Genomic DNA, 26,550 nt, shown 5'->3' on the forward strand with positions numbered 1-26,550 from the left:
ACTATGATACGAATATCAAGGTTTTAGGAAAATATGATGTGATTTTCTGTAGTTCTTTGATTCACAGATATTTAGGTGAATTGTCATATTTTTGACGTTTGTAGAAATATGAATCCAAAGAAAATTAAAAACTTTATGAGACTATTAAGACATGAATTCACTGTCTTTAGTAGAATTTTTCAGAAATCAGAAACATAAATTGTGTTTAATTGTTGAAGAATATTTTTAATAAATTGTATAACTGCTTTAGACTTACACCTTCCTCTTTCTTCTCTTTCATCATTTAATGTTTAAACTTTGTGAAATCAACACTGTATGTATATACTCTAATCTTTGTAAGGCTGAACATTTATGTATCTATATTTTTCAAAATTACCATAACTACCAGTAGTAATTTGGACCTTACATGACATCTTAACAGCTTTTCCTTGGTTAACAAATAATCATGTAAACTGTTTCCTGTGTAAACTTCAGACTCCCTTAAACTTCACTCTCTTGCAACAAAGATGGCTGGAACTCTGACTTTTCTTCTCGTTTGTTCTCTGCTGCAGGGTGAGTGAAAGAAACTTGACATGTGCATTACATAAAGATGATTTAAGTTGATGATAATAATAATACACTGTTGTTAATTTGAATTATTTCCATATCAAATTATCTGACATCAGTATTCAAGATGAATGTGCAGTAAAGTACCAAGGCTTTTTATTGATGAGATATTTAACAGTAAAAGTGTTTTGTATTAGCATCTGAATTTAATACTGAGTCGCTGTAACATGATAAATATGAAGGAAGAGATAAAACTGTTTGGGTTTTTGTTGTTATTGTTGTTTTTTTATTATTGTGTTGTGTTTCAGGTGCACTGTGTGGAATGTTCAACGTCAATATGCCAGAGAATATAAATGTTTTGAGAGGATCCTGTGTGACCATCCCCTGCTCCTTTAATGTAGAGAGATTTGAAACTAACTTAGATGATTCACGTAAAGCATATTGGAGTGATTCATCTTCATTTATCAGTGAAAATGCAAAACTAAAGCCAACTAAAGAAATGACAGGAGACTTAACAAAGAAAGACTGCACCACAACTTTCAATAATGCAAGTCTTCTTCAAAGTGCTAAATACTATTTCAGACTGGAGTGTGATAATCCAATGAAATTCACTTTTACCCAAGCTGGTGTAGATATTTCACTCATAGGTAAGATATTTTTTTTATCCATTTACTGACAATTCATGAACAAATTACACTTGTGAAACTGCTTTGAGCTTGCTCTGAATTCACTGGATTTTACTCAGCATATAAAAACTGAAACTGCTGCTCATTGACTGACCAGAATGTCTTCCCACCAGCTGCTCCTCCCTCACCGACTCTGACTCCATCCACACTGGAGGTGGAGGAGGGGGCCTCAGTGAGTCTGACGTGCTCTGCTCCAGCTCCATGTTGGTCTCATCCTCCAGCTCTGACATGGAGCCCTAATCTGGGCCAGAGTCAGGAGACACTGCAGGAGAATCAGGACAAAACTAAAGTCAGGACCTCTGTTATGAGTTTCAATGCTTCTCACCTCCATCATGGAAATAAAATCTCCTGCACTGCTGTCTACCAGAAACAAGATGGTAGCCCTGATGTCACTGCTGAAGCAAGTTTAACTCCTGATATTTCATGTGAGTTTATTTTTTCTCTTCTAAACTGAAATCGTAATGATTTACTTTTCTTGACTTGGATTAAATTACACAAAATGATTAGTCAATTACAGTTATTTTATCAGTATGCCATAACAATGTCTGAGTTTTATAAAATATAATCAAAGCTTTTAAAGTTTGAATTTAATGATTATTTAATGATTTATGTATTTTTTTGTTAGCTCTGCTTTTTAGCTTTAGGATGTCTTCAAAACTGACAGTAAAACAAAACTACATTTAGTGAGTCATGTTGGACAGTTGTTTTTATTTTAAACAGCAGTTTTTCATTTACATCCTATGATAACATTTTCTCACATTATCATATTTCTAAATTAACTCATGAGCTTGTCAGAGCTTTCAGATTCACTCTAAAGGTCGAACAAGAAAGTAGAATTGCAGAAACGTTTTACTTTTGACATTTGGCTTTCTGGTCTGTAATAGGATGATCTATTAATAGTTCCGTTAAAATGCAAAAGGAGCTGTGATGTGTGATTTACATAAAACCTACATATTACATTTAACAAATTATCATTGTACTGATTTTTAGATTCACCCAAAGATGTACAAATTTCAGTCAGTCCCTCTTGTCCAGAACAGCAATATGACTCTGACGTGCAGCAGTAATGCCAACCCAGCAGTAGAAAACTACACCTGGTACAGAGCTGATGGAGACCAGGAGACTTTTATTAGGACAGGAATCAGCTTAAATATTAAAGTGTCCAGAGACAAAAGAAGATTTTTCTGCAAAGCTGAAAATGAGATCGGGGTTGGACGTTCTAACCTGACTCACCTTGATGTTCAGTGTATGTATCACACAATTAAAATATTTTAAGGTTTAAGCATAACTTGAGCAGCTATAATATATGCATGGTATCATTATTCATTGCAGATTGTGAAACACAGTGTGGATTTTACAGTGGAGTCCTTCCTTGGGTCCTTGCTGGTGTGCTTTTCAGTGTCACCGTGATCTGTGCAGCTTTCCTTTGGTATGTTTTAAAACTGGTTGTTGATTAAAACTAAAAGTCCCGCGGATGTTTCCATAAAATATTTTTCAATAAATGTTTTGTATTCTTCTAGCAAAGTACAAAAGAATGTGAAGCCACAAGAAGAGGACAGAACTTACATGTCACTGAATCGTAGAAATGTCGGCTCTTCAGAGTATGATGCCATTAACACAAATCCAAAGTGACCTTCACTGATCCTTCAGAATATATCTAATTTTGTTTTATTTTGTGTTTCCAGAGAAATAATTCTCAGTCACACTTCTCTTTATTAAATGCATTTAATAGCCACTGAGCGCTTATTCATCAGTTTTTTAAAGGGTGCTGGAGTTGCTCAGTTTAGTGGGATTGAGCAAATCCAGCAGAAAATGCTTCCTAAAGCTTTGATACTGACTATAATCCTGTTTGTTGATAATGTAAATTTATATTAAACTTAACAGGTTATAGTGTTTTTCTTTGGGGTTTTTTTTAATTTTTTTTATATATGTTCATTTTGCATTCGATGTGAAAAAGCTGGGGCAGGGACATGATTATCAGTAGGTCACATAAGCTTTTAACAGCACTGTTTAGAAAATAGAGACATTAGTGATCTACACGGCTGCTCTTTTCTACGTTTACGAGAAAGATCTTGAATAGTTAGGATGCCTTGTCAGACCAGCCACATATTAGTTTCCTGTAAATTTGCCCTGTTATCAGTATTTATGTTTCTCACACATGAATGTTTGATTAGTTCCTCCTCAACCAAGTTTATTGCACTAAATGTTTAGAGTAAGATGTCCTGTCACCCGAATGCCATTCATGCACAACTGAACCTTGTACCACCAATATTACCACAGCAAATGAATAAATTGAACAGCTCAACAGTTTTTATTTTATACCATGTTAAATGTTTTCCATGGGTAACCATGCATAGTAGTATGTTTAGTAGATGTATATATATATATCGACAGAATAAAAGAGGAAATACAACTTTTAGCTGGTGTGTGTTTGTGTGTGAATTCTACTGAAAAAGTTCTTATTTCCCCTTCTAGATATTGTAATGCCTGAAATCGTCAGAATGCATTAAACAGTTTTTAATATGGACACTAGTTGCTGTCACACTGTCTCTTTTGCAACTAAGGTTTCAACTTCCTGCTCTGATATCGGCCCCTCCTCCACCTCCTCCCCTGACAGCTGTAAGACTGACTCTCCTTCCACAGTGTGGAGTAAAATCCTTTCTGCCAAAACCTACCCTCTGCTTCCTGAAGTACGGACAACTGGTGAAAATATGAGGTCTCATATTTTCAAATATGAAGTTTCAACAGAGTGAGCAACAGAGTGATAATATCTGAAAAAAAAGATCAGTTACGTCTTGTGGCCATAAAATGTGGAAGCTGCAATTTCATAATTTTTAAAGAAAGTCCACATCCTCTGTTAGCCCCTGCAAATGTAGCCTTAGAAGAAATCCCATGATGTCTCTTTGACAGTACAGCAGCAGTCACATAGACTGCATAAACGGTGCTCGGCGTGGAGGCCTCAGGCTCATGTCCCGACAGAGAACAAAAATTAATTGCTGGATCTTACAGATTGAATCTCCACTATGAGACTACATCCACAGATAAAGACAAAACCTTGACTGATGAAGCGTAGCGAGGGAAATATGTACCTAACCAAAGTCTACTTGCACATGAATTGACAACCTGATGAATACTTTCATGAGAAAGTTGCAGTTTCATTCAGCTTCATCCTTATTCAGATGCTAAAAGTGAAGATCTTGGTTAGGATCAATCTTCATTTGTAAATAAACGTTCTCAGTGTTGATACAGATACAGATCCTCCCTCGGTGACGATCACCTGTCCATCGCCCTTTTCATTTCCACCTCAGATACTGAACTTGACTTTAAAGCACTTGTTAAAGCCCAAAAAAGATGACACAGGAAAACAGAGCTGAATAACTGAAGATGAAGTAATCAAAATACAAGCAAACTACTAGGCTGCAAGCATAAAAAGAAAATAGATGAAGAAGTGCTATTGCAGCTGTTTCAGACTGAAACAGTCCTGCCATGGTCATCCTGCATCACAGCATCAGTCTGTAGTTATCACTGCAGGTGATGATCTCCAGAGTGAATCAAAAGTTGTAATTTCTCCATCTGTGGCTGTAGTTCAGGAGGTAGCATAGGTCGTCTATTAATCGGAAGTTTGTGGTTGCAGACTGGCTGCTCCAGGCTGCATGTAGACTTGGGCAAGATCCTAACCCTGAGGTGCTCTCCGATACATTCATCAGGATGTGAATATAAGATAGAAAGCACTTGTGCAAAAAAAGTATATAAAAATCTCTTTGTATGAATGGGTGAATGAGGCCACCTGTATAAAGCTCTTGGAGTGCTCAGAGTGCAAAAGTGCCGGATAAAAATCAGTCATTTTACCATCTTCTTTGTCTAATCCTCTTGAGTAATGTGGTCTGTGTGTGAATCCTTTTGGAGCAGCCACAGTTGCTGCAGGTGTCCTGAATTGATTGGTGGGTTTTCTCTTCTGCTGAGAGCCTTCTGCTGATAACATGTGAGAGAAGAGCAGGTGTGAGAAAACAGAATCCATAAATCATGACAATAGTTTGATTTTTGCTGTGATAATGACATTTAGATGATTACATTGTCTGTCATTAAAATTGGGTGTAGCAGGAAGCCTGGATGTCAGATGTCCTGATGGAGACAGACTGTCATACCCGACTGGGTCACTGAAAGCTGTAATGCTCAGAGAGTGATCTGCTCAGCTCTTTCATCCATTTATTAATATAATCACTGATGTTGTATTTCATAGACACAAACTCAACAGAAGCAGCTCAGCCTGTCTCAGGCAGTGTTGAAGTTCACCTTTATCACCTTTATCACAGACACAGCATCATCTCCATCATCACCATACAGATGATGTAATGACCTCTTAGCAGCTTAGTGCATGTTATTTGATTCACATTAATAGAGAGGAATAAACGCTTTTATGAGTTGTATCATCCTCTCATCATCTCATACATCGTTTCAATCATTTTCAGGCTCTAAACATATAAACTAACAGTGGGAGAAGTCACCAGAGTCGTTTACACAAATAAAACAGCTGTAAACAGCATTAATGCTACCCGGTTAACACAGCACACTGACCAACATTGTACATGATGAGTTACAAGCAGTAAAGTGAATAACTCAGACGAGAGTTACTCACTTTACTAACCCAAATACAAGTTATTAATGTGGAGTGATTGCAAATGTTTACAGCAGTTTCTATGTTGCAGAGATCGTGGAAAGAAAAAAGGTGACAGTCACTTCTGGTCATGTTCACACTCACTGTGTCTTTTGTGTTAGTTCCTCATTTTACATCTTTTTTGAACACTTCCTTAAAAACCTCACATCCAAAGAACTGACTGCTCGACAAACATCATGAAATATTGTAAGCTATCACATTTTCACTATGATACGAATATCAAGGTTTTATGAAAATATGATGTGATTTTCTGTAGTTCTTTGATTCACAGATATTTAGATGAATTGTCATATTTTTGACGTTTGTAGAAAAATGAATCCAAAGAAAATTCAAAACTTTATGAGACTATTAAGACATGAATTCACGGTCTTTAGTAGAATTTTTCAGAAATCAGAAACATAAATTGTGTTTAATTGTTGAAGAATATTTTTAATAAATTGTATAACTGCTTTAGACTTACACCTTCCTCTTTCTTCTCTTTCATCATTTAATGTTTAAATTTTGTGAAATCAACACTGTATGTATATACTCTAATTCTTTCAAGGCTGAACATTTATGTATCTATATTTTTCAAAGTGACAATAACTAGCAGTAGTAATTTGGACCTTACATGACATCTTAACAGCTTTTCCTTGGTTAACAAATAATCATGTCAACTGTTTCCTGTGTAAACTTCAGATTCCCTTAAACTTCACTCTCTTGCAACAAAGATGGCTGGAACTCTGACTTTTCTTCTCGTTAGTTCTCTGCTGCAGGGTGAGTGAAAGAAACTCAAAATCTTCTTTGCTGAAAACATGATTAAAGTTGATAATAATAATACACTATTGTTAATTTAAATCATTTACTTAAATTATCTGACATCACTATTCAAGATGAATGTGCAGTAAAGTACCAAGGCTTTTTATTGATGAGATATTTAACAGTAAAAGTGTTTTGTATTAGCATCTGAATTCAATACTGAGTCGTTGTAACACGATAAATATGAAGGAAGAGATGAAACTGTTTGGGTTTTTGTTGTTATTGTTGTTGTTTTTTATCGTGTTGTGTTTCAGGTGCGCTGTGCGGAACGTTCAGCGTCAATATACCACAGAAGATAAATGTTTTGAGAGGATCCTGTGTGACCATCCCCTGCTCCTTCGATGTAGAGACGAGATTTGAAACTAACTTAGATGATTCATGTAAAGCATATTGGAGTGATTCAACTTTATTTGACAGTGAAAATGCAAAACTAAAGCCAACTAAAGAAATGACAGGAGACTTAACAAAGAAAGACTGCACCACAACTTTCAATAATGCAAGTCTTCTTCAAAGTGCTAAATACTATTTCAGACTGCAGTGTAATAATCCACTGAAATTCACTTTTACCCAAGCTGGTGTAGATATTTCACTCATAGGTAAGATTTTTTTTTTCATCCATTTACTGACAATTCATGAACAAATTACACTTGTGGAACTGCTTTGAGCTTGCTCTGAATTCACTGGATTTTACTCAGCATATAAAAACTGAAACTGCTGCTCATTGAGTGACCAGAATGTCTTCCCACCAGCTGCTCCTCCCTCACCGACTCTGACTCCATCCACACTGAAGGTGAAGGAGGGAGCCTCAGTGAGTCTGACGTGCTCTGCTCCAGCTCCATGTTGGTCTCATCCTCCAGCTCTGACATGGAGCCCTAACCTGGGTCAGAGTCAGGAGACACTGCAGGAGAATCAGGACAAAACTAAAGTCAGGACCTCTGTTATGAATTTCAATGCTTCTCACCTCCATCATGGAAATAAAATCTCCTGCACTGCTGTCTACCAGAAACAAGATGGTATCCCTGATGTCACTGCTGAAACAAGTTTAACTCCTGATATTTCATGTGAGTTTATTTTTTCTCTTCTAAACTGAAATTACAATAATATACTTTCTTGACTTGGTTTAAATTAGACATAAAATGGTCAGTCAATTACAGTGATGTTATGAGTATGCCATAACAACGTCTTTGGGTTTTATAAAATATAATGAAGACTTTAAAAGTTTGAATTTAATTTCATACTTTAATTTCATACATGCAGACTTTACACTGATGTGTGATCGTCTTAACGATGTACGTTTTTCTTTTGTTAGCTTTGTATTTTACTTTAGGATGTCTTCAAAACTAACAACACAAAACCACGTTTAGTGAGTCATGTTCCACAGTGGTTTTTTATTTAAACAGCAGCTTTTCATTTACATCCTATTATAACATTATAGTGTTTCTAATTTAACACATGAGCTTGTCGGAACTTTCAGATTCACTCTAAAGCTCAAACAAGAAAGTAGAATTGCAGTTTTATTTTAGACATTTGGCTTTGTGGTCTGTAATAAGAAGTTCTATTAATAGTTCAGCTAAAGTGCAAAATGACCTTTGATGTTTGATTTACGTAATATTACATTTAACACATTATCATAATACTCATTTTTAGATTCACCCAAAGATGTACAAATTTCCGTCAGTCCTTCTGCTCCAATATTAGAAAACCAAAAGGTGACTCTGACCTGCAGCAGTAATGCCAACCCAGCAGTAGAAAACTACACCTGGTACAGACCTGATGGAGACCAGGAGACTTTTATTGGGACTGGAAGCTCTTTTAATGTTACCGTTTCAAAAGTAAAAAGTACATTTTTCTGCAAGGCTACAAATGCACTTGGATTTAAACGATCAAGCAACCTACAAATAAATGTTCAATGTATGTATTAATTTAATTAATTTTCCATATTTACTCTTTACATATCACAACTAGAATTCTATTAATGGGATTGAAGGATGTACAATACATGAATTATTGTAATGAAACTAAAGCATTAACTGATCTTTGGGGTGGAGTTAAATAATGAGACTGACAATAATCACATTACAAGTAGTTAATTTAATTTAAGTATTGGTTATTAAAATTAGGGATTCCTGACAGCCACATTATTAGGCACATAGTAAGAAGAACAAAAAAAAATTCAAACTTTCTTCAGATAGCTCTAAATCTTTCAACAATAAATCAGTTAAAGATTAAAGACAGTTAAAGTTAAATACAGAAGAAAAGGTGATTTCATTTGACATGAACAGAGTCTTCAGAAAGAAAAGCCAAGGAAAACAGCTTGTCATTTTTACTCTTCAGTTTCTGCTTAAGATGAAACCTTTATATTGGTGTGGTTTGCTCTCTGCTAATATTTAAAGATACAATTTTGTGTTATGCATTCAAGAGTATTTAATATTATTTAAAAAAAACATTTGAAGCACTACTGTATTACAAATATTTACACTTATTCTGTAAATAAAACTGTCCTAACATTTCAGTCTGCATGTTTCTGTGCTCATTTTTTCAGATTCACCTAAAAACGTTACTGTTTCAGTCAGTCCTTCTGGTCCAGTACCAGAGAACAGCAACGTGACTCTAACCTGCAGCAGTAATGCCAACCCAGCAGTAGAAAACTACACCTGGTACAGTGCAGATGGAAACCAGGAGACTTTTATTGGGACAGGAATGAGTTTATCTATTAGAGTCTCCAAAGACAGGCGGATATTGTTTTGCAAAGCTGGAAATGAGATTGGAGTTGGAGGTTCAGGCAGCATTCAAATTGAAGTTCAATGTAAATATCACATTTTACATCTCTTTAACATGTTCTCTATCCACATCTAATTTGCATGTACATTTGTATGATATTACGATTCAACAACAAAAAAGAAAAGAGAAAGAGGCAGACTAATTCAATGACAAAAATGACCTTTGTTTAGCCAGAGCAGGAGACAATGTAAACAGAGTACAATGCCAAGAATCCAGCAAATGAGGAAAAACGGGTAATCTTAAAAACTGGCACAAGCACATCTGGACCAGACAGGACCAGACTGCAGCAAAGGAGAAAGCATTATATGCACAAAGGGTAATCAGTTAATGAAACACAGGAGGGTCACAAGATGCTCCCACAAAGATTCAAGACAGTTAATGAAGAAGAGACAAGTAAACTTAAGAGCACTACACAATTACTAAGATAAAGTTAGGAACCATATAAAATACAAAAAGGGAAAATCAGACGCAAAACTGAAGAAAGGAAATACAGAGAAGGAAAACAGAAATACTGAGCGAAATAAAAAACTCTAATACAAATAGAAACTGTAACTAAGAGAACTAAATACATGAAGATGAAGACGTGATAAAGTAACTACTAGCCAAACAGATGATGTTAACAATATATAAGAATTTAAAGTCCATAAACTCAAAACTGTGTGTGTGAAACCAAAGACCATAGCAGATCTGATACCAACAAGCAGCAATGTCACTCTGACATTCTGCAGTAATGTCAGCTGAGCAGTAAGAAAGTATTTGTGATGCAGCGCTAAAGATAACTGTGAAAACTGATGGGGAACAAACACATTTTATGAATCAAAGATTTAAAGTTAACAGTCTGTTTAGCTCAAGTCTGAAAATTATGTCAAAGTCAGTAAAATTTAAAGCATCCTATGTTCAAAAAGGATTTCGCTTCATATTGATAACTATGATCAGTGCTTGTTTTTGGTAATTTCTGTAAAATGTATTCAACATGATTGTGACCAACTGCTCTCTCTCTCTTCAATGATAGACCCTCCACAGATCCTGTTCTCGTCACACTGCACCTCAACAGAAAGTCAGCTCAACTGTTCCTGTGAGACTCTGGGAAACCCGTCCCCCAATATACAGTGGTATTTGAATGGACTAACTGTCAATCACTCTAAATGCGAAATATTCAATGAGACTCTGAACAGGACAATTCTGAGGAGCTTCTTCACTCTGAATCAGCCTCATAAGAAGAATCATCTCACCTTGATTTGTCGCACCGTCAACTCTCTGGGCTCGGCCAGTCAACAATTTTGTGTCAGCAGCCAACAAGTTTCCACAGAACATCAACGTATGTCTTTTGTACACTTGTAAATATTATTGCTTAAGTTGTATGTGTACTAAAGTGGAGACCAAGGATGTTTAAAACCTTAGCCAGTGATACAGTGTACTCTACAGAGCCCACTAACAGATAATGTTAGGACTACATCTATGCTCCTCTGGGATTCACTTGCAATCAATTTCTTTGCAAGAAGTTTTAGATACCCTCTAATCCATATAAAGAATGAATCGGTTACTTCAGTCCAGTTATAATAGACACACTAGGAGTTTCATAAAATGTATGTTGTGAGTTCAAACAAACCTTATTTTTTAAAGATAACACGATTAATATACAGGTCTTTTTCTTTTTCTTTTTTTAAATTCAGTTCTGTATCCAGCGATAATATCCACTCTTGGAGTGCTACTGTTAGCACTGTTACTATGTGTGTTTTTTATCAGGTAAGTAAACAACATGAGACTTTTTCAGAAAACCTTCACACTTTACTGTAACAGTAAACTCTATTTGTCCTGATTCTATTTGACTAAATGCTGATAAGTACTTTGTTTATTTGGGTCTTCGTTTGTTAAAAAAACACTTTTGCAGCTGATTTAATACTCAACATTGGTAACACTATTGATTAAATGTAATATCAATCAAATCTGTTCATCGACAGTCCATTTGACATGCTACTGGTGGTTAATATTTGCATGTATTCATTTTCAAGACGTCTGTTTACATTGTCTGTTAACATTCAGTAATGCATGTACAACTGCATTATTGCTTGCTAGCAGACAATTAATCTATTCATGCTGTGAACTAAAATGTAAATAGTGGCAAAACTACGATGTATGAATTGTATGCATATATGCTTGATATTCTACTTCATTTTTTAGGGCTCAGAAGAGTCCCTGTAAAAATAAAGGTCACTTAACAGACGAAAACAACACAGTTGCAACAAGTCAGCCTCTAACTGAAGAAGGAAATGAGGTGCTTAAAGTTCCTTTTAACAGTGTTGACCAATGCTGATGCTTTTGTAACTATACAGCAAGAAGTAGATTATCTTTACCACTGATATTTTCTATGTAATTGTAGGAACCAAACACAGCAGAAGAGTGCATTTATGCAAACGCTGATGGGCTGAGAGGGGCAGAAAATTTTCACCCTGCAAACATCGCTGGACCAAGCGGCACTAACTTTCCAAACTCTGGGCCAAACCATGCAGAAGGAGGACGCAAAAAATCAGACAAGAAAGAGGACGAGTGCGAACTGATTTACTCTGATGTGAACTGGAAAATGAAAAGCAAGAAAAAGAAGGGTGAAAAGTCTTTGGACATGAATCCATCTGCCAGATCTTATTTGGAAGAGGAGAAGTGCACGGTGAGGGGAGTTAACAGAAAGTCTGTGAGCAATGCAGTAGAAATGGGAGGCCTGTATGCTCAAGTGGAGCCTAGAAATATGAGGAAGGAAGTGGGGTGTGAATATGCGCAAGTCAAATTTAAAGAACAAAGCGCTATGCAAAAATAGATAAATAGTGCTGTGAAAAAATATTTACCCCATATTTCCTGATGTCTTGCTTTGTGCAAAATTAAACTAATCTTAATATTTGGAAAAAATAACTCAAGTAAATTCAAAATTCACTTTAGAAAAAAAAAGTCCAAATCTATTAAAAAATTTTGATTATCTGAAACATTTTAATGTGACAAATATGGAAGGAAATAAGAAATCAGACAAATACTTTTCATAACATATTGCAACCTTTTGCATTGTTGAGCTTGCTACAAAACAAATAAATAGCTGGTCTGTTCTCTGGGTGTGTCCTTGACACATGTAGTCACTATGTAGCCATTGAGCAATACAATTACAATCCCTTCATTCAGGCTTCTCTGGCACAGTATCTCAGACACTGCCTGATATTTTCTTAAACTTGGTAGCTACCAGGTGGCTACAACTGGTCCAAGGAGACCTGTTAGAGAAGCTAGGAGAAGCTCTGGACATGATTCAGCACACAAATGGCCTGAGGATAAAAACTCCTCTTGAGCCTCTCTGTTTTTGTTCGGAACCTTCTGCCTGATTTCAGAAGCTGGAAGAGTTTGTTGCTGGGATGGGAATGGGTCCTTCAAAATCTGAGTTATTCTAGTCCAGCATCTCCTGATGTAAATGTCCTGTAGGGAAGGGAGAGCAGTCCTGCAGCAGTGTTCTGCCGTACGGATACTCTCTGAAGTGCTTTTTTAGCCTTGACACAGCTGTTTCTATACCAGGATGTGATGTTCTGTGTGAGGATGCTCTTCTCACACAGAACCTGTGTGAGGATTTTCTATACAGTGCCTGTATAGAAAATCCTGAGGATCACTGGAGAGACCCTGAACTTCCTCAGTTGTCGTATGTGGTACAGGTGCTGCCTAGCCTTTTGGTCTGGACCTGAATGTGGGCAGACCATGCCAGGTCTGAGGAGATGTGGACACTAAGGTACTTGAAGAACTGCACCCTCTCCACTAGAGCTCCATTAATGATAATGGGCTTGTGGTCTCTGTGCTGACTCCTTCTGAAGTCCACCACCAGCTCCTTGGTCTTGCCGACGTTCAGCTTGAGGTGGTTGTTCTAGCACCACGATGCCAGATTCTTCATTTCATCCATGTAGGCCGCCTCATCGTTGTTGGAGATGGTGCCCAACACCACTGTGTCGTCAGCAAACTTCACAATGGTATTGGCCACACAGTCTGAAGTGTAGAGGGAGTAGAGCAGTTGCGAGAGGACACATCCCTGTGGCGCTCCTGTGCTGATGGTGAGGCTGTAGGAGATGCACCTACCCACCCTCACCACCTGAGTTCTGCCATTGAGGAAGTCCAACACCCATGCACACAGACGGCTGTTGAGTCCCAGATCCCTCAGCTTTGTGAACAATCTACCGGGCAATATTGTGTTGAACGCTGAGCTGTAATAAAAAAAAAAGCATTCACACATAGTTAGCCTGTTTCTTGTCCACGGCGCAGTGTCCCTGGCTTTGTAATCCATGATTGTGCGTAGTACGTGCCAAATGCTCCATGTGTCGCCCCGGCTGAAGTGAGACTCCACTCGCTCCCGATATCGGCATTTGGCATCCCTCACCGCGCATCGCACGCCGTATGAGGCCGCTTTCATCACAACATCACAACATACATCTGAATCTTATTGTTTAGCTGTTTTGTTTGTTTGTTTTATTAACATGCAATTGCAGGAAAAGTGTTGTTAACTGTTCTGATAATTAGTTGTTGTATTGTGTACCCAGTCACAAACTATGTCTATATAGAGGTGATATTAATATATTTATAGTATCATGATATGCAGTCACAGTCAGTTGTGCTTAATTTAATTTTCTATCTTGTTGTGGGCTATAAATATAATGAATGATACTTAAACATAAATACAAGTGATTCTGTTTTTTGTTTGGTTTTTTCAATATATTATTTTGTCAAACATTTTTTGGAAGTTAAGCACCAGTGTTGGACAAGTTACTTGAAAAAAGTAATCAGTAAGTAATTACTGATTACTTTCCCCAAAAGGTAATCCCGTTATTTTACTGATTACTTATTTTCAAAAGTAATGAATTACTTAGTTACTTAGTTACTTTTTTTAAACATGATTTACAACCTGAATAGGTAATAAAGTGATAGATCTTTCAGCCCAATTCTACTTTTTCTGCATAATCCATTGGTGCTTTCGAGTTCACTCATGGATTTGCTCTTTCATATTCATAGAACGCATTCACTTGCTATTACACACTAGACATGGGGAGGATTGACTGGTAGATATCGAATAAATTTTGGTTTTTGTACCTTTGTCCTCTAAGCTGTATGACATCATTTCACTGAGTAAATGTTCTGGGTGCATTGCATTGGCTGATAATAATCTTTGTTCATCACCTGATCTAACCTGATTTTAAGTCCCTACATTCCTCCTTATTGCATTAAAAAGTGTAGCAAACTAGAAATTTAGTGAAACAAAGACAGCCATTCTTTCAATCTTTCAGTGTTTCTCATGTTCAGACTGACTGCCTTAGTCAGCCTCAAACAGGAAACAGTTTCCTGTTTGAGGCTGAATAGCAGAGAAAGTGGCAGAGCATCTAAGCTTGTCTTTTCTCAAGTCACTTTAGATTTCTCAAGTCATCTAAAGTGACTTGAGAAAAGAAACAGACTGGGACATCACAAACACAGTGAAGCAGCATCTATCTAGCCAGGTACGGTTCTTGTAAGATTTAAAGATTGAACTTCCTTTCTGAAGATCTAAAGCTGTATTACAAATGTAAAGCTAAGTTTTGTGCTTTGTTCAACCTGGAAGAACTTGAGGATTCTAGTGTAGAAAAATCAACTGTAGTGCTATACACTTCCTCAGTAACTGATTTTGTGTCACAGTGTATCATGACCTGTATTATAAATACAATGTTACAGCTGCTGTGTTTCAAAGATGACTTATCGGATGCTGTAAAGTGACTGCTGTCTTCATGGCGGCCGCTCATCTGCTGAGTTTGATGACTGGTAATAAAGACCCACTTTTGTCTTTAGTTCTGTTGCTGATAATGCTTTTAAACAGTTAATGCAATGTAAAAACACAGACAACAAGTGTCAATTTGGAATGACTAAGAGAGGGAGGGAGAAAACAGGAGAGAGAAAACATGGGGAAAAAAGATAAAAGCTGCATGGGTTTCACAAAAAATACAATAACATATAAAAATTCAGGCAATGTTCATTTCATACTATTGGCATTATTGTATTATTTTCCTGTAGCAATACATTTGGTTACTTTGACAATGTGAAAAAGTCATAATCGTGTAACCTCATCAAATTAATCTTTAGTAATTTTGCAGTAAAGGTAGGATATGTTCCTTAGAATTTGAAGACAGAAAGCAGAATACAGGAAGACAGAACATCCACTCATTTCATTTTTAATGAGTTGACAGCAATATTAGGTTGATTTCTGAGAAGTCACTGGTGGTTTTTTGTTATTTATATATGGTTGATGTCTCTTAGTGGTTAGCCAGCTTTCATAATAGCATCTCTCTGTGCATCAGCGTTTCCATTTGTGGGTCATCACCAAAGATATTATTACAAAATTTTTGTGGTTTAGTGATGTTTCTGACCTTCCCTTCTGCTCTCCTCTTCCTCTCACCCTTTTGAGGTACCTCAAAAGAGTGAAATGGTAAAAATAGTAAAATTTAAATTTTAGTGATCTAATCATGATTTTGTCAGTAATAGAAAGTTAAACATTCCTATCAGGAACTTTGTATGCACACATTCATCAGCATGGTTAAAACTGATTTAGATTTTTAAAAAGTTAACCATCAATTTCACGGGCACTTCTGGACAGAAACAAAGGCTAAAGATACATTTTATTTATTTATTTATAATACTAAGTGCAATAATCCTTTCTGTCATCGTTGTATTTTTACTCAGTTGTATATAGTATTTGTATTCTATTTTTATCTTATTGTATATTTATTTTATTTTATTCTACTGTATATAGTATTTTATTCTATTCTGTACGTACTGTATTTATTCTTATTGTATTCTAATTTTTGCCTCATAACTTTTGCACTGTCCACTTCCTGCTGTGACAAAACAAATTTCCCACGTGTGGGACTAATAAAGGTTATCTTATCTTATCTTATCTTATCTTATCTTATCTTTTATTTATTTGCTACTTCTGATTCTGTCACATTTTATTCTTAAAATATACCATGGTTCACAGATGATGCATCTCTTCTCTGTACAGGAAGTTTGCAAGTTCAATGCCACAAACTTGCTCATGTTATAATTCTCAACAGTGTATCTTTAGTTCACAGTGATATTAAATGCTAATCTAAATAGAGGTTAATTCCTGTTAAAAAAAACTTTTTTCTTTTCCACTGTCACCAAGTCCTTGCTCAAATGGAGTAATTTGATTGTTGTGGTTTTCCCTGTATTATCGTAGGGTAATACCTTACAATATGAAGTACCATGTGGCAACTTTTATTGTGATTTGGTGCTATATAAATAATATTCAACTGAACTGAATTAGTTATTAACTTGTAAAAAGCAACATAATAAAAATAGGCTATTCATCCTAGAAAATATATCAATATTTGTCATCTTAATAGGGGTGTGGGAAAGGAATATTATATTTTGAATTGTATCAATACAAGGACACCAAATATCAATATTTTTATTTAATCAATTAAAATAATCTGGGAAGAATTAGAACAAGAAGTTTCAGCTCACACACCACCATCCAGAAATAACTTTAGACAAGCGAGCGTATGTTAAATCAGCTCAACCGAAATAAGTGCCCAACACTGGACACACATAATTTGACAAAGCTACTTCATATTTAAGAGCAAGTCAGTTGCTCAGTCATATGAGTAAAAGTAAAATAGCAACCTCCTAGCATCAGTCAAAAACACCAGTCCCTGACATCAGTCTAGACAGTAACGTGTGATTTTCAGTGACTTATTACTGTTAACTGTTGTATCATCAGAAGATGATTGCTTTAGATTGCATGTAATTGCCCATTTGACCCCATTCAGTCAGAGTGTCACGGTCGATAGCAGGGACTCAAGCGCAGAGCAGGTTGACGTTTCCAAACACATTTTATTTACAACACCAGTACAGAATATATACAGTGAGGGGGGGAAATCCAGGGTTCCAAAGGTCCAAGGGGAAGGTCTCTCACACTTGTACTCGTCTCCACGTCCAAACTCACACACATTCACACAGCAGGAAGGTCACAGGTCCAGGGAGGAAAGCTATCACACAGGAGAGGGAAATTATTCAAAAGTCACAAAATACTCAAGCATGGATTCACGGGAGCTGAGAGGATCACTAACGTGTCTCGCACAATCATCCAGCGATGAGGAGGTCTGCGTCCTGGCCTTAAGTAGTGGACAGGTAATGACAACTAAACGTGAATGGGTGTGTGGGCCAAGGGGGGTAGCCCACAGTGAGCTCCGCCCAGGCAGAGCGGTGAAGGAGATAGAAACAGAGAGAGACAGAGAACACAAAACACATGCAGCCTTGCGGGGCCGGCTGGGTAGACACGGGGACCATAACACAGAGACTGATAGCAAACTGACTCCAGGTGTTAGTGACAGCATTGGTATGCTTGGCAATCTCATTTTGCATTAAAAAAAATATGGTGAAAAAGCTATCTTATTGGATAGAATAGATAGTGACAAGGTTTAACTATGAGGAAAATTTAAAAGGTGATAAATGTATATGAAAAATAAGTCACAGATATACAAATAAGTTTGTCACCTGTTTCTCTCTTCCTCTCTCTCTCCTCTTCTCTCTTGCCGGGCGGAACTCACTGTGGGTTCACGCCCTCGGCCCAGGCCCTCGGGAGATGAGACACCTGGGTCTCATTAAGATGATCAGCATCTAAGCCAGGAGGTGACTGCTGTTCGTTGCTGGATCGTTGTCTACCACAAATTAGTGAAGCCAAGCTACAGCAAGTCAAGTTAAGTGTGTTTCCTTTGTGCGTTGTATTTAAACCTGTCTCCCTGTCCACAGAGGTCCCTGGATTTCCCCCCCGTGTGATTCCCGAGTGGCAAGTGTTGCAGTGAGAACCTGTGATCGTGTGTGTGGATGATTTGAAGAATGCGTGCTTTTCCCCTGGACTTCCCTGGAGCCCCTTCTCCCTCACGCAGCTGTACATAGCACTCCCCCGCCCCGCTTCTTGTATATACACCTGGTGAATTGTAAATAAATCTTTCTTCTGTGCATCTGAACCCGGAGTCCTGCGCTTGAGTCCTCCTCCAAACCGTAACAATGTTATTGCAGTAGTCAGCATATTGCAAAATGGTAAAAATCCCGATAATATTGTACAGAGCATACAGCCTCTACTCAGCCTTTTTATTGTCTTTTTTCAAAACTGTTTGCTAAACAAGCCCTATTGACAACAACCTACTCAATACATCAGCCTAGAATGAATTTAAAGGTTATTTAAAGAAAAATATTGTTTATTTGTCCCATAAATAATAATAAGTTTCTAATTTAACACATGACCTTGTGGAAGCTTCAAATTCACTCTAACACTTGAACAAGAAAGAATTGCAGAAAAAGTTTTACTTTTGACATTTGGCGTTGTGGTCTGTAATATGATGATCTATTAATAGTTCAGTTAAAGTGCAAAAGGAGCTGTGATGTGTGATTTACAGAATATTACATTTAGCAAATTATCATAATACTCATTTTTAGAATCACCCAAAGATGTGCAAATTTGAGTCAGTCCCTCTGGTCCAATATCAGAAAACCAAAAAGTGACTCTGACATGCAGCAGTAATGCCCACCGAGCAGTCGAAAACCACCTCTGGTACAGAGGGTACAAACACAGTTGGATTTAAAGCATCCATCAACCTCCAAATAGACATCAGGTGTATGTATTAATTTTACAAAATTACTATTTATGTACCCTGACTAGTAGTACCCAACTAGAATTTCACTAATAGAATTGAATGGTAGAAAAATATGTGTTTTTGTATTCAAAATATTAGAGACCAAGAAAAATACCTTGTGCTTTTTACTTCTCAGTTTTTACTTGCTAGCTTTACTATGCTAGCGGAGGAGATTATCCCCACTGCGAGAGTCACCACATTCCCCAACCAGAAACCGTGGATGGACAGATCAATCTGCACTGCAGTAAACGCCAGGACCGCCTCCTACAACGCGGGTCTCGCCACTGGCGATATGAGCGCCTACAAAGCGGCCTCATACGGCGTACGGCACGCGGTGAGAGATGCCAAACGCCGGTACCGGGAACGTGTGGAGTCCCACTTCCACCAGGGCGACACACGGAGTATGTGGCACGGACTACGCACCATTACGGACTACAAAGCCAGGGACACTGCGCCGATCAACGCCGACTCTGCATTCACCAACGAGCTGAATCGGTTCTACGCCCATTTCGAGGTTAGCCAGGCGGCTAATGCTATCTACCGCCTGACTACCTAGGACAGTGACGTCATCAGCGAGAGACCGGTGACCAGCATCGCGGAGCATGACGTCCGAGCGGCACTCAGGAGAGTGAACACAAGGAAAGCGGCGGGGCCAGACGGCATCACCGGCCGTCTGCTGCGCTGCTGTGCTGACCAGCTAGCAGGTGTGTTCACTTACATCTTCAACGAGTCCCTGGCGAAGTCTGTGGTCCCCACATGCTTCAAAAGATCCACCATCATCCCTGTGCCCAAGAACAGCAAACCCTCATCCCTGAACGATTACCGGCCAGTTGCACTGACCTCGGTAGTAATGAAGGTGTTTGAGAGGCTGCTGAAGAACATCATCTCCTCCTCCATCCCAGACACCACAGATCCGCTGCAGTTCGCCTACAGATCCAACAGATCCACAGAGGATGCCATCGCCCACGTCCTACACACCACTCTCAGCCACGTGGACAAGAAACAGGGTAACTATGTGCGAATGCTGTTTGTTGATTACAGTTCAGCGTTTAACACAATAGTGCCCTGCAGACTGTTCACAAAGCTGAGGGATCTGGGACTTAACAGCCGTCTGTGTGCATGGGTGTTGGACTTCCTCACTGGCAGAACTCAGGTGGTGAGGGTGGGCAGGTGCTTCTCCAACAGCATCACCATCAACACAGGAGCACCTCAGGGATGTGTCCTCTCGCCACTGCTCTATTCCCTCTACACTTCAGACTGTGTGGCCACCCATGGCTCCAACACCATTGTGAAGCTTGCTGACGACACAGTGGTGTTGGGTGCCATCTCCAACAACGATGAGGCGGCCTACATGGATGAAGTGAAGAATCTGGCATCGTGGTGCCAGGACAACCACCTCCAGCTGAACGTCAGCAAGACCAAGGAGCTGGTGGTGGACTTCAGAAGGGGTCAGCACAGAGACTACAAGCCCATTATCATCAATGGAGCTCCAGTGGAGAGGGTGCAGTCCTTCAAGTATCTTGGTGTCCACATCTCCTCAGACCTGACATGGGCTGCCCACATTCAGGTCCAGACCAAAAAGGCTAGGCAGCGCCTGTATCACCTACGACAACTGAGGAAGTTCAGGGTCTCTCCAAAGATCCTCAGGATTTTCTATACAGGCGCTGTGGAGAGCATCCTCACACAGAACATAACATCGTGGTTCGGGAACAGCTGTGTGAAGGACCAAAAAGCTCTCCAGAGAGTGATCCGTACAGCAGAACGCTGCTGCAGGATTGCTCTCCCCCCGCTTCAGGACACCTACACCAGGAGATGCTGGACTAGAGCAGCGCAGATACTGAAGGATCCGTCCCATCCTGGCAACAAACTGTTCCAACTTCTACAATCTGGTAGAAGGTTCCGCATCTTCCGGGCAAGGACAGAGAGACTCAAGAGGAGCTTCTATCCCCAAGCCATCCGTGCCCTAAACACACACACCCGCCCTCTCACATCATCTATAATTGACTGAGACAGGACTCTCTTCCAGACACTAAACCAAGGCACAATGTACATTTCAATTCCTTTAATTTTAAATATGTTTATATTGTCTATCCTGTAAAATAGTCAGATGTCTATTCATATTAATGTACAGAATTCACCTGCTTGCTGCTACTACTGCACATTCACCCAGTGTATATACTATATGTGTGTGTGTATATATATATATATATATATATATATATATATATAAAAATGTTCTTCCTCTACACCCCCCCATTTTTGCACATGTCGAGGAGCGTGTCAGGCTACATTTCACTGTGTGTTATACTTGTATAACTATGCATGTGACAAATAAAGAACCTTGAACCTTGAACCTTGAACTTAAGACAAAACTAAACTTGTTGTTTGTCTCGACCCAAGCTTAGTAAGACCCAAGTAGGATTTCATATTATTTGTTCAAGAGGAAGTAATTACACAAAGTAAACTAAATAATAATTATAATACCAGCAATTTTCAGGTGTAAGATGTCCAAATAATACAACCTCAGATATTCATGCTTTTTCAATAATAAAACTGTCTTGCATTTCATTGTGCATGTTTTGGGGCTCATTTTACAGATTCACCTAAAAACGTCACAGTTTCAGTCAGTCCCTGTTAGGATGCCTGGGTCGTCGACCCAGGGTTTTTGAGTTTATGATATTATTTATACTTTCTAGTTTTTGGTTTCTTTGAGTTCTGTCTTATGGCTTATGTCTCTGTCTTCTTTAGTTGCTCTGTCTCTCCTATCACCTGCATCCCCTTGTCTAGTTCGCGTCTATGTGTATCCTAAGTTCCTATATCCCTGTGTTCAGTCAATGTTTGTGTCTGCCCTGTTCCCACGTCTCTGTTCCCTTTGTTATAGTGCCTGCCCGTGAGTCTGTGTTATGTTTCCTGTTTTACTTTGAAAGTCCATGTCTGATGTTAATGTGTCTGGTTTTGCTTCCCCTTGTCTCGTTAGGCCTGATTTGCCCCAGCTGTGTTTTCCTCCTGTTACCCATTCCCTGATTGCTCCCTCTGTGTATTTAAGCCCTGTGTTTCTTAGTGTCTGTGTCGTGATCTACCGTTTTCTTAGCTGTGTGTTCTGTCATTTCTCTAGTTTAAGTTTGTTTTGAGTTTTTTCAGTTATGTTATATTTTGAGTATCTTTAAAGCCATTTTGATTTCACGTCTGTCTCCGGAGTCTGCACCTTGGGTCCTATTCCTGTCTGCACACAGCCACACCTAACAGTCCCTCTGGTCCAGTACCAGAGAACAGCAATGTGACTCTGACCTGCAGCAGTAATGCCAACCCAGCAGTAGAAAACTACACCTGGTACAGACCTGATGGAGACCAGGAGACTTTTATTGGGACTGGAAGCTCTTTTAATGTTACTGTTTCAAAAGTCAAAAGTACATTTTTCTGCAAGGCTACAAATGCACTTGGATGTGAACGATTAAGCAACCTACAAATAGATGTTGAATATATGTATTGATTTTCCATATTTACTCTTTACATATCACAACTAGAATTCCATTAATAGGATTGAAGGATGTACAATACATGAATTACTGCAATGAAACTAAAGCAGTAACTGCTCTTTGGGGTAGAGTTAAATAATGAGACTGACAATAATCATATTACAAGTAGTTAATTTAAGTATTGGTTATTAAAATTAGGGATTTCTGACAGGCACAATATTAGGCACATAGTAAGAAGAACTAAAAAAAATTAACTTTCATCAAATTGCTCTAGAACTTGCATCAATAAATTAGTTAAAGATTTAAAGTTAAAGACAGAAGAAAAAATATTTTATTGGACATGAACAAAGTGTTCAGAAAGATACAAGCCAAGAAAAACAACTTGTCACTTTTTACTCTTCAGTTTCTGCTCAAGATTTAACCTTTATATTGGTGTGGTTTGCTCTCTGCTTTTACTTAGAGGTACAATATTGTGTTTTGCATTCAAGAGTATTTAATATTATTTTTTTAAATATCTTTCAGGGCACTACTGTATTACAGATATTTACACTTATTCTGTAAATAAAAGTATCCTAACATTTAAGTGTGCATGTTCCTATGCTCATTTTTTCAGATTCACCTAAAAACATCACAGTTTCAATCAGACCCTGGTACAGTGCGGATGGAAACCAGGAGACTTTTATTGGGACAGGAATGAGTTTATCTATTAGAGTCTCCAAAGACAGGCGAATATTGTTTTGCAAAGCTGGAAATGAGATTGGAGTTGGACGTTCCAGCAGCATTCAAATTGAACTTCAGTGTAAATATCACATTTTACATCTCTTTAACATGTTCTCTATCCACATCTAATTTGCATATACATTTGTATAATATTACAATTCAACAACAAAAAAGAAAAGAGAAAGAGGCAGACTAATTCAATGACAAAAATGACCTTTGTTTAGCCAGAGTAGGAGACAATATAAACAGAGTACAATGCCAAGAATCCAGCAAATGAGGAAAAACGGGTAATCTTAAAAACTGGCACAAGCACATCTGGACCAGACAGGACCAGACTGCAGCAACGGAGAAAGCATTATATGCACAAAGGGTAATCAGTTAATGAAACACAGGAGGGTCACAAGATGCTCCCACAAAGATTCAAGACAGTTAATGAAGAAGAGACAAGTAAACTTAAGAGCACTACACAATTACTAAGATAAAGTTAGGAACCATAAAATACAAAAAGGGAAAATCAGACACAAAACTAAAGGAAGGAAATACAGAGAAGGAAAACAGAAATACTGAGCGAAATAAAAAACTCTAATACAAATAGAAACTGTAACTAAGAGAACTAAATACATGAAGATGAAGACGTGATAAAGTAACTACTAGCCAAACAGATAATGTTAACAATATATAAGAATTTAAAGTCCATAAACTCAAAACTGTGTGTGTGAAACCAAAGACCATAGCAGATCTGATACCAACAAGCAGCAATGTCACTCTGACATTCTGCAGTAATGCTGAGCAGTAAGAAAGTATTTGTGATGCAGCGCTAAAGATAACTGTGAAAACTGATGGGGAACAAACACATTTTATGAATCAAAGATATAAAGTTAATGTTTAGATGTTTGAAACCTTAGCCAGTGATACAGTGTACTCTACAGAGCCCACTAACAGATAATGTTAGGATTACATCTGTGCTCCTCTGGGATTCACTTGCAATCAATTTCTTTGCAAGAAGTTTTAGATACCCTCTAATCCATATGAAGAAGGAATCTGTCACTGCAGTCCAGTTATAATAGACACACTAGGAGTTTCATAAAATGTATGTTGTGAGTTCAAACAAACCTTATTTTTTAAAGGCTACACAATTAATATACAGGTCTTTTTCTTTTTCTTTTTTTAAATTCAGTTCTGTATCCAGCAATAATATCCACTCTTGCACTGTTACTACATGTGTTTTTTATCAGGTAAGTAAACAACATGAGACTTTTTCAGAAAACCTTCAGACTTTACTGTAACAGTAAACTCTATTTGTCCTGATTCTATTTGACTAAATGCTGATAATTTCTTACTATTTTATTTTTTAGGGTTCAGAAGAGTCCCTGTAAAAATAAAGGTCACTTAACAGATGAAAACAACGCAGATGCAATGAGTCAGCCTCTAACTGAAGAAGGAAATGAGGCACCTTAAGTTCCTGTTGACCAATGCTGATACTTTTGTAACTATACAGCAAGAAGTAAATTATCTTTACCACTGATATTTTCTATGTAATTGTAGGGACCAAACACAACAGAAGAGTGCATTTATGCAAACGCTGATGGACTGAGAGGGGCAGAAAATCTTTAACCTGCAAACATCGCTGGACCAAGCAGCACTGACTTTCCAATCTCTGGGCCAAACCATGCAGAAGGAGGATGCAAAAAATCAGACAAGGGGACGAGTGCGAACTGATTTACTCTAATGTGAACTGGAAGATAAAGAGCCAGAAAAAGAAGGGTGAAAAGTCTTTGGACATGAATCCATCTGGCAGATCTTATTTGAAAGAGAAGTGCACGGTGAGGGGAGTTAACAGAAAGTTTGTGAGCAATGCAGTAGAAATGGGAGGCCTGTATGCTCAAGTGGAGCCTAGAAATATGAGGAAGGAAGTGGGGTGTGAATATGCGCAAGTCAAATTTAAAGAACAAAGCGCTATGCAAAAATAGATAAATAGTGCTGTGAAAAAATATTTACCCCATATTTCCTGATGTCTTGCTTTTTGCATATTGGTCACAGTTTGGAGTTTCAGAACATTAAACTAATCTTAATATTAGGAAAAAAATAACTCAAGTAAATTCAAAAGGCAATTTTTATTAAAAAAAAAAAAAAGTCCAAATCTATTAAAATGTTTTGATTATCTGAAACATTTTAATGTGACAAATGTGGAAGGAAAAAAGAAATCAGGAAGCAGACAAATACTTTTCATAACATAATGCAACCTTTTGCATTGTTGAGCTTACTACAAAATAAATAAATAGCTGGTCTGTTCTCTGGGTGTGTCCTTGACACGTAGTCACACTGTGGCAAAGACATTGAGCAATACAGTTACAATCCCTTTGTTCAGGCTTCTCTGGCACAGTATCTCAGACACTCCCTGAAATAGTCAAAGACTGGCTCACTACCAGGTGGCTACAACTGGTCCAAGGAGACCTGTTAGAGAAGCTGGGAGAAGATCTGGACATGCAGTTTGCATGCTTGAAATTTGGTGGTAATTCATTTTAATCTGATTAGCCTGCAACAAACGCATGGCTCTGAGCATGACCCAGCTATAGTCTAGCTTCATCTGGGATGTGATAATGCCTTCCTATGTTTGAATGCTCCAAATTCCAGGTAATAAAATGCAAAAATGTTTTAGTGGCCAACATGATGAAATCATTTTTGGAAAAATCTTCTGAAATAATTAAATAAAAAAAGATTAAAATATTAAATAATTTAAATAATTTAAAATATAGAATATAACTGCACAAACATCTCAAACTTATCATTGTTTAGCTGTAGGCTATAAATATAATGAATGACACTTAAACAAATAAAAGTGTTTGATTTTTTTTGTTTTTTCAATATATTATTTTGTCAAAGATTTTTTTTTTAATTCAGTGCATCTGGGAGTTTTTTGTCTTTTGTTATGTTGCACTTGTGCTTTCGAGTTCACTCGTGGATTTGCTCTTTCATATTCATAGAATGTATTCACTTGCGAAGACACACTAGATATGGGGGTGATTGACGTCATTTCACTGACTAAATGTTCTTGGTTGCATTGCATTGGCTGATAATAATATTTGTTCATCACCTGATCTAACCTTATTTTGAGTTCCTACGTTCCTCCTTGTTGCATTATGAAAAGTGATGTATAAATATGTATGTAATCATTTTTC

At 37.7% G+C, this 26,550-nt stretch overlaps 1 protein-coding gene and 1 pseudogene across 2 annotated transcripts; both read left to right on the forward strand.

Annotated features, from left to right (window-relative positions):
* Positions 1-506: 506 nt before the first annotated feature.
* LOC147318892 (sialic acid-binding Ig-like lectin 7) lies at positions 507-2,507 on the forward strand (annotated as a pseudogene).
* A 3,537-nt stretch (positions 2,508-6,044) lies between these two features.
* Positions 6,045-16,413, forward strand: LOC147318893 (myelin-associated glycoprotein-like). 2 transcript variants are annotated; one of them, XM_086311067.1, is made up of 10 exons: positions 6,045-6,093; positions 6,586-6,663; positions 6,960-7,301; positions 7,455-7,766; positions 8,353-8,616; positions 9,248-9,511; positions 10,499-10,804; positions 11,160-11,232; positions 11,668-11,761; positions 11,867-16,413. In XM_086311067.1, the coding sequence occupies exons 1-10, from the start codon at positions 6,084-6,086 to the stop codon at positions 12,296-12,298; spliced, it is 2,175 nt and encodes a 724-aa protein (XP_086167193.1). In that variant the 5' UTR covers positions 6,045-6,083; the 3' UTR covers positions 12,299-16,413. The 2 variants fall into 2 exon arrangements, with proteins under 2 accessions (XP_086167193.1, XP_086167192.1); XM_086311066.1 differs by lacking the exon at positions 8,353-8,616.
* The last annotated feature ends 10,137 nt before the right edge of the window (positions 16,414-26,550 follow it).

The sequence above is a fragment of the Aulonocara sp. 'chitande type north' Nkhata Bay genome, linkage group LG11 (genome assembly GCF_057382095.1).
Source record: "Aulonocara sp. 'chitande type north' Nkhata Bay isolate Kocher_YH1m ecotype deep benthic linkage group LG11, A_spYH_male_GT1.1, whole genome shotgun sequence".
Taxonomy (NCBI): Eukaryota; Metazoa; Chordata; class Actinopteri; order Cichliformes; family Cichlidae; genus Aulonocara; species Aulonocara sp. 'chitande type north' Nkhata Bay.

Bases quoted from the DNA above. Each gene is read 5' to 3' on its own strand.
- LOC147318893 (XM_086311067.1), top strand. The intron at 6,664-6,959 runs GTGAGTGAAAGA...GTTGTGTTTCAG, and splicing joins CGTTAGTTCTCTGCTGCAGG to GTGCGCTGTGCGGAACGTTC. The intron at 11,762-11,866 runs GTGCTTAAAGTT...ATGTAATTGTAG, and splicing joins TAACTGAAGAAGGAAATGAG to GAACCAAACACAGCAGAAGA.